The 9,131-nt window shown below is 32.4% G+C and overlaps 1 protein-coding gene across 1 annotated transcript; it reads right to left on the bottom strand.

The window, feature by feature from the left end:
* Positions 1-6,473: 6,473 nt before the first annotated feature.
* LOC149223867 (F-box/kelch-repeat protein At5g26960-like) lies at positions 6,474-7,730 on the bottom strand. Its single transcript, XM_089388022.1, has one exon. It carries the CDS (start codon positions 7,728-7,730, stop codon positions 6,474-6,476), a length of 1,257 nt encoding a protein of 418 aa, XP_089244148.1.
* Positions 7,731-9,131: the final 1,401 nt, after the last annotated feature.

Below are 9,131 nucleotides of genomic sequence, written 5' to 3'. Positions count from 1 at the left end.
AACATCTTATATATTTTCATAAGGGATTCTCAATTACATGTGACTTCAGATAAGTTTTTATTTTTATTTTTTTGGAAACAACTATATATTACATTAAAATATTTTGGCTTGAAGCCCCAAACCTTGTACATTTTATGCAAAAAAATTCAACTTAAACTTCATGAAAAATTGACGTAGTTAACTCGTGAACTACTAATACCTATTCTAAACTAATTTTCTCCATACATTCGCCAAACGACTCCTAAATATTTACATATCATATCAAAAAATATTAGCTACTGGGAAAATCACTACATGTCAACCATGTTGGAGGCTACTTAAACTCCCTTTTCTTCAAGCTCGAGCTAGAGGGACATTGCATCTTGTCCTTCAATAGAAAAAATGTTGTTTTCCTTATGTTTCTTAGAGTTCCCGCATTGTTCTATACTGTGCTCAACTATGCTAGGACAAACCTCTTCATCATCAATGCCTTATGCCTGTGTTTCCCGCACAAAATCTTAACACTTCATTAGCCAGGTGCAGATGGTTCATTTTAACCTCTAAAATTCCCATTATCTATGTTAAAATCTCACAACTAGGCCCATGACTCCATCAGGATGATCTCTGCATGTTGTTAGATCGATCTAATGAAAAATTCCGGGATGCCCATGCGTCTAACTAGAAAATTATCAAGCTCTTCCTTTGCATGACCAATATCGCACTCCATAGTCACAAACCTATGCTAGACCTATTGAAAAACTTGATAGAAAATGGTTTTGATCCTAGAATATTATCTTTCATATATGTGCTAATGATCCATATATATCGATGGATTAAACCTTTGAGATTTGAAACCTCTGCAATCTTCTTTAATGTCACCTTGATCCACTCCATTTAACCAGGGAAATCAGGAGCCATTATGGAAATATTTCCCTCCAAAACAAATTCTAAAAAGACTAGAGGTTTCACACATGCAGATTGCATCTCAATTGTAGGATCAAATGTTTCCCACATTCGAAAGGCTTTATTAACCTCAGCAATACTACACCATTTGTCCTATTCCCAACACGTCATGATGAGCACTGCCCAGGTGTCCATAATTGCATGCTCCTTCGTGACATACCAAATCTACCACCATGCTAGGGGAGTTAATTAATTTTCAATTTAATTCTTGTTTGGATCATATGAAGAGACCTGACACCTTAAACCAAATTTAATATTTATAATTGTCGAAGGTAAAGATTTAAATTTGTTCCTCATGTAATTACCTTGATTTGTAATCCTTCATCAATCTTTAAAACTCTTTGTTCTAAATGTCCTCCTGGGCTGGCCAATGATTCAACCATTGTGTTATAGTTTTTCATCCATCTTTAAAACTCTTTGTTCTAAATGTCCTCCTGGGCTGGCCAATGATTCAACCATTGTGTTATAGTTTCTCTTAACATGATAAAATTCAATAAAATCAAATCTATCAATTAATTGTTTAATTATTTTCAGAATGGAAATGGAAGTATGCTCATTGTTGTCATTAAGCTTATTCACCTCCTGAATCACTATCATGGAATCACTTAAAACCATTAATTGGTGAGGTAATCTAGAGAAGAGCAACTCAAATCCTTGCCACAAGGCTAAATATTCAACATGGTTATTTGTAGAGGTCCCAAGTCTCTAGGAAAATTGAGTCTCCCTTTCTTCATCGGGGAGAAAGATAAACCCTCCCACTCCTGCCTCCCCTCGTTTACATATAAGCCATTAATTCACATGTGGTTTTAGAATTTATTGACCATTATTGATTGAGTTAACGTTTTCATGATTGGGTAACTTAATGAATTTCACTTATTGTAAATGGGTAATGGAAGTGATTGAAGGAAAATGTTTTTCAAAAGGCAAATTTTTTTTATTTCCTCTGACTATCAAGACTTTTCAATTTTGCATGTGAATTATTTGTACATATGAATAAATTTTAATTTAACTTTGGTATGTTAAATGAATTTATATTACATTAAGTTATTAATTAAATATTAATTTAATTAAATTTAAGGTAATTAAGTTTGGGTTGACATATGACATGGTAGGGTTGAGTGGTCCTAGTGTTGACATGCTATGGCCAAGTGGCCTTGGTGTTGACATGGAACCACCCAAGGATGGCACATGGCCTCTATGTGTTACATAGTCTTCCATATAGTAGTTGCATGGTGATGCTAATTGGCATCAAGGGTGAAAATATTAGAATGAACATATGTGGATTATCCAAACTTACATCTTAATAAAGTTAATATTCTTGGAAAGCTCTGGATGAGCACAAGTGAATGCATCTCATAAAAGAGTTTTGAGTTAAATAAAAGAAATATGAAATTTACTACCCATATCCTTAATTAGGCATTAAGGGATTGGTTAGTATTAAATCCTTCATAATATATAATGATATCTGGTATATTATTCATAAAAAATATTCTCATATTGAATGAGAACTTTACAAACTAACTGTGCGAAGTATTATTAATCCATGCTAGATTTTCTCTAATGTATTATATCTAGAATACTAATTGCATATGGAATTTAATTAGGATTTTAATCTTTGGATGATAATTTCTATTATATTTTCTTTAATGAGAATGGTGTTGAAGCACTTCATAAATGTATAATCTATTACTTTAGAAAATGATTTCAGTTGGACCACATCATAACTTATTTTTTACCTTTCAAGTCTTCATTTGAGACAAGCCTTTGCAAAATCATGTTCACCCTTTCCATTCCTTGTGTCAATAAACTACGTGTTGGATTGTTATCTTTTATGAAGTTATCTAAGAAAAGGAAAATACCATTTTTATTTGAATTACCCACACCCATCACATCAAATCAATTTTTTTTGTGAATAATACCCCACTCCTTTGAATGATTCATAGATTAAACTAAAGAAATGTAGAACAAACATCCTATACAAAAATTGTACTTATTGACCACATCAAGTGATTTTACAATGATATTCCTAACATCCTTGTTGACCTCTTCATGCCCCTACAAAACATGCATGAATATAGAAACCCAAACATACAAGTCAACCATTATAAAACAAAGCATATAACACATAAAAATATCATTTAATGATAATGGTAGTACTTTCTATATATCTTTTTCCTTTGTTCATTAAATGTGTCATTTCATTATTAAGATTCCACTCACCTCAAATACTTAATAAAATTGTTTGACTTGAGAAGATTACGACATGAACTAGAGTGTTGACATATTTAAAATTTTAATTTTGGAAATTTTCCATAGATTCTAAAATATGGATCTTGTCCTTAAAAAAGTTAAACATTTTAGATGCCACATTTAAATAAATTGACATATTCATATATATTCCATGTCACTATAACATTAACAATCTAACATTTGTGGAATACCTAGAAAAAATCTATGGAATAATGTTAAATTACAATATTTAGGGCATCTTGTTCCACCTCCACATATTTTGCTCAATCTCACCACTTTGAGATTCAATTTACATATCTCTTTATTTGAGTTTTAGTTATTGTTATTTTAGGAATATCTTTTCTATAGTTGTTTATTTTCCTTTCACAAAAACCTAAGATATGTAGATAAAGGATATAAAAGGGAAATGGCCTTGGATAGAGAAATAATGGATTGTTTTACTTGATTTCATTAAAGCACCTTGATAATATAGTTTTTAACCATTTAAAAATAATTATTTATATTTATAATGTTTAAATAGGTGTAGAATGTAAAAGTAGAGAATGATCCAAGAGTGTTTGTATGTTTCTAATCATAAACAAGATTCACCTTAAAGAGAATAGTGTAAATTCTAATTATATATATAATTTACTTTCTAATTATTATTTTTTATTAAATTATTTCCCTTTTAATAATAATTTTCTAGGTTCATTGTTAAACATTGCATAACTAAAGTTATCTTATAATTAAACAATATTTATATTATTTTTCTTTCATTAACCCATAAAAAATTATGTTATAATTTTTTTATCTACCTGGACAATCACATAATTAAACATAAGTTCATTATTTTAAAAAATATTTATCATCAATATATAAATAAACAAGTCAAAGGACAATAGCTTGTGTGGCAAAACTATGAAAATGTTTTGGGCATTGGGTATAAGTCTTGAATCTGAGTGAAGAGGATAACAACTAATTTTCCCAATAACCCAAACTGATATTTTTTCAATGTTGTTATTATTGTTATAATAATAATTTAATAATAAAATAATTGTTTAAAATGATATCAAATTAAGATTAAAATGATATTTTGAAAACATAATGATTTAAGTTTTGTTTATTTAAATTTACAAGTATATATTTTTATAAGAAAATATATTTTTAATTATCAAATTTATTTAAATTATACTTAATATATAATTCAATAATAGCTTTTGAGAGAAGCTTGATTGGTAGTGGATTTGAAAATGAAGTGTTATGTGCTAAAAGGTAAGAGGTTCAAAACCCCAATTTCAAGTGTCTCCAAAATTGATCCAGCTGCCCATTCCTCTAGTCACAATAACTCACACATAGGAACTCCCTAGTAAGAAAGTTGCCCATTCCTCTAGTCATAATAATAACTCACACATAGGAACACTCACAGGAACTCCCTAGTAAGAAAGTTGCCCATTCCTCTAGTCACAATAATAATTCACACATAGGAAAACTCACACATAGGAACTCCCCGGTAAGAAAATCACAATAATAACTCACACATAAGAACTGACTAGTTGTCCATTCCTCTAGTCATAAAAATAGCTCATACATAGGAACCTAGAGGTTATAGTAGCAACATGAAGCAATTGCCTATGAGAAGCTAGTGAAAAACCAACTCAATTTCCCATTCCTCCAATAATATATATATGTATAAACTTCTAAGTTCTAATTCCACCATGAACAATTTGCATCAGCTAATAACTCACAGATAGGAACTCCCACGTAAGAAAATCACAATAATAACTCACACATAAGAACTAGCTAGTTGTCCATTCCTCTAGTCATAAAAATAGCAACCTAGAGGTTATAGTAGCAACATGAAGAAATTGCCTATCAGAAGCTAGTGAAAAACCAATTCAATTTCCCATTCCTCCAATAATATATATATATATATAAACTTCTAGGTTCTAATTCCACCATGAAAAAAACCAATTCAATTTCCCATTCCTCCAATATATATATATATATAAACTTCTAGGTTCTAATTCCACCATGAACAATTTGCATCAGCTTTCTGTGATTTTATACTTCTATTCCAAATTTCTAAATCTCTAATTACAATAATAACTCACACATAAGAACTGACTAGTTGTCCATTCCTCTAGTCATAAAAATAGCTCATACATAGGAACCTAGAAGTTATAGTAGCAACATGAAGCAATTGCCTATCAAAAGCTAGTGAAAAACCAACTCAATTTCCCATTCCTCCAATAATATATATATGTATAAACTTCTAGGTTCTAATTCCACCATGAACAATTTGCATCAGCTAATAACTCACACATAGGAACTCCCAGGTAAGAATCACAATAATAACTCACACATAAGAACTGGCTAGTTGTCCATTCCTCTAGTCATAAAAATAGCAACCTAGAGGTTATAGTAGCAACATGAAGCAATTGTCTATCAGAAGCTAGTGAAAAACCAATTCAATTTCCCATTCCTCCAATAATATATATATAAACTTCTAGGTTCTAATTCCACCATGAACAATTTGCATCAGCTTTCTGTGGTTTTATACTTCTATTCCAAATTTCTAAATCTACCAGCTACAATTTGAGTGTGTTTCCTGTGCTTTCTGGGAATCATTTGCATATGCTTTCCCTAGTTTTTCTAAATAGATGCTTATATTATGGATTTCTTTATTGAAGCGGCGTCTTTACATAAACCTCCTTTCAAAAGATATGGTTGAAGACCTCCTGCACTTGGATTGTGCTAACTAGCTTTTTAAAAAGAAAATTCTCAATCTCACAGAGGCTAAACAATGTAATAGCCAAAACAACTTACTTAAAAATGCAGAAGGAATGACATTGAGAACAAAGTGTAACTGTGCTAACTAGCTTTTTAAAAAGAAAATTCTCAATCTCACAGAGGCTAAACAATGTAATACCCAGAACAACTTACTTAAAAATGCAGAAGGAATGACATTGAGAACAAAGTGTAACTGAATTTCCGCTGAATAACGTATGAAAATAAAAATAATACATTACAATTAAAAAACCAGCTACTAAGATTATTCTGTGAAAATGCATAAAGGTTCCAGAATGGAATTGAGATATTTTCCAACAAAATGAAATCTTGACTGATATTGTTCATGCCCCTTGATTGATCAACTAAACAAACTAACATTTACTAAGATTATTGCACAGTAAAGATTATTCTGTGCAATACATAAAGGTTCCAAAATGGAATTGAGATATTTTCCAACAAAATGAAATCTTGAGTGATATTGTTCATGCACCCTGATTAATCCACTAAATAAACTAACATTCCACAGCAGCACAGATGGCACCATTCCCCAATAAAGGCAAATCGGGTCCTCGGGACCAAATCTGCATCTCAGTGTCATAAATCAACACTAACCTGGTAATTCTACTTCTCCCTTGCAGATCAGCCATGCACCCTTGTACCTGCACAATGTAAATGCAAGTACCCATTGTAACACAGGAGAAATTGAGATTAAAGGTTGGAATGAAGGGAAGTCTAACCCGGCTCCATGAGTCATTCACAGTATCATATTTAAAGAAAGACAATTGAGCTGGATCGCTGCACAGCACATAAATATGTGATCCCATCACGGTACAAGCTATCACACGAGCCAACAATGGCAGGCCCTCCTTGGTCTCGCGCCATGTATTTGTCTTCGGATCATATGAATCCATAGAACTCATATATAAATACTGCCCTCCTGCTGATGAGAAACAACTGCTTTTTTCACTAACGTTATAACCTCCAATTACATAGAAAATTCCATCCACAGCAGCACCCAAGCAGCCAGATCTCTTTGTGGGCATTTTTGGAATATGTTTCCATGAATCGCACTCGGGAATATACACAATGGCCTCCCTGCTAGCACGCCTGTTTTTCATGGAGCCTCCTGCAACATAAATCCTACCAGAAATAACACAACAGGCAAAGTGTCTTCTAGGGCTCATCATGGGGGCCTTACGAATAAGGGATTCTGTCCATGTATCATAAACCATTGTACAACTACGGTGAGTTCTTCTGTGAGAATAATAACCTAGAATGAAGATCTTTTGATTCAAAACTGCAGGCTGGGCATAAAAAACTGGATTTTCACCCTCAAGATAATCCAACAACCATGCATTGCCACACATATTTATCACCATTCGAGGAGACAGTGACCCTCTCGTCCATAGATTAGTGTTCTTATTGTAAATGGCCCATTTGAGACCAGATCTTCCTCTGCAAAATACATGCAGCATATTCTCTATGCTGCCATTTCTCTTTCGAAGGGCATAGTACGCCTCCGATGTCAGAAGTTTGTACCATTCGTGAGACACATTCATGGAGGCATGCAACGATGAGCGTGGCAACCGAGCCAAGCAATCCGCAAGCAGGTCTTCTGGTAATGCAGAGATGTAGGATGTCTCATGGTTCCCGCCGGTCTCTTCAGTGTATTTTAGCTGCTTTTTTCTTCCATTTCTGCTTGAAGACTGAGGGTCTGTCCAACATAGTTTCAGAGTGCTGCCTAGTCCCCAGCCATTGCATCTACCCATTGTTTCTATTCCAGAACTGTATTCAATTGCTGAAGACCTTACCGATCTTGAGTATCCATTGTCCACAGGTCCTTTTTATTAGGGTCTTGTCTACTCAGACCTAACCCTAGTGATTTTGCTGTTATGAATTCATTTTCTATTGTTAGAATAAATCTACTTTGAAAAATGTGATAAAAATATGCCAGGTCATTGGTTGGCATATTGGGCACGGAACAAGTCAATGAAATAATACGTATCTCAGCTTACGAGAGGCTCACTGCGTTAGGGTTCATAGGGACTCACAACATTACTTCCACGCTCCGACCTTTTAAGGTGATGGGTATCCATTGTCCACAGGTCCTTTTTATCAGGGTCTTGTTCACACTGACCTAACCCTAGTGGTTTATGAATCCATTTTCTATTATTAGAATAAATACACTTTGATTTATTTATTGTAGAGTTTTATTGTTTCACACATATGTATTTTTGAAAACTGTAATAAAAATATGTCAGGTCATTGGTTTGCATATTGGTCACGGATCTAGTCAATGAAATAATAACGGATCTCAGCTGACTAGACGGTTACAGTGTGGTGGAGTTCATAGGGACTTAAAGGTTATGCGTTGGCGTATTCGTTAAGGGTACATCGTAAAATGTGTAACATTACACAGGTGGGTTAAAAATAGCATAGACTTTGCAGCGTTCCATAAAAAATAAGGAGTTGTTTATAATGCGATTTTTTTGGAGATTCTCATGATGGAATTCGGCAGAAGAAATTGAGGTTAAATCTTGATTTGTTGTAGTTAAAATGGATTTTTAACTTCATATTTGGATTCAGCACCCTGAAAAACTCCTGGGACGCTTTGATTGTGCCTATCAAACTTGCATTCCAATAAATTGCTACGGAATTTTAACCAGAAAAATCCACACACATTAATGTTAAGACTACGGTTAAGACTACCTATTAATATATTAGTCAAAAAGTCTGATTTTTATATAATATTTTAACTTTAAAATGTTATAAATTCTCATTAGCAATATGTGTTATTATTGTATTCTTTGATTTTGATAATGGGTCGAGAGTACCCAGAAATTTACCATAAATAAAAAATCTTATATATAGGTTTATCTTGAAATCATTGGCAAATAGAAAATATTTATGGTTTAAAAATAGTTTTTTAACCCTATTAATATTGTAATTTGAAATATAAAAAATGTTTATCAATTAAAAACAATTTTTTAAATATGAATAGTTTTAATAGATAGAGGATAATTATTATACTATAAAATAATATTATCATAATAAAAATATTTTGGTAATTAGTTATTTAGTTTTTATTTAATTAACACTTTAATTTGACCATAGTTTAATTAATAGATAAAAATGTTTTTTCCATGGCATTTTTTCTTGTTAATTTGACT

Source organism: Pinus tabuliformis, chromosome Q (genome assembly GCF_031772625.1).
Source record: "Pinus tabuliformis cultivar Carrire ecotype Pingquan chromosome Q, CPIR1, whole genome shotgun sequence".
Classification (NCBI taxonomy): Eukaryota; Viridiplantae; Streptophyta; class Pinopsida; order Pinales; family Pinaceae; genus Pinus; species Pinus tabuliformis.
This window is presented reverse-complemented; position numbering and strand designations above follow the sequence as displayed.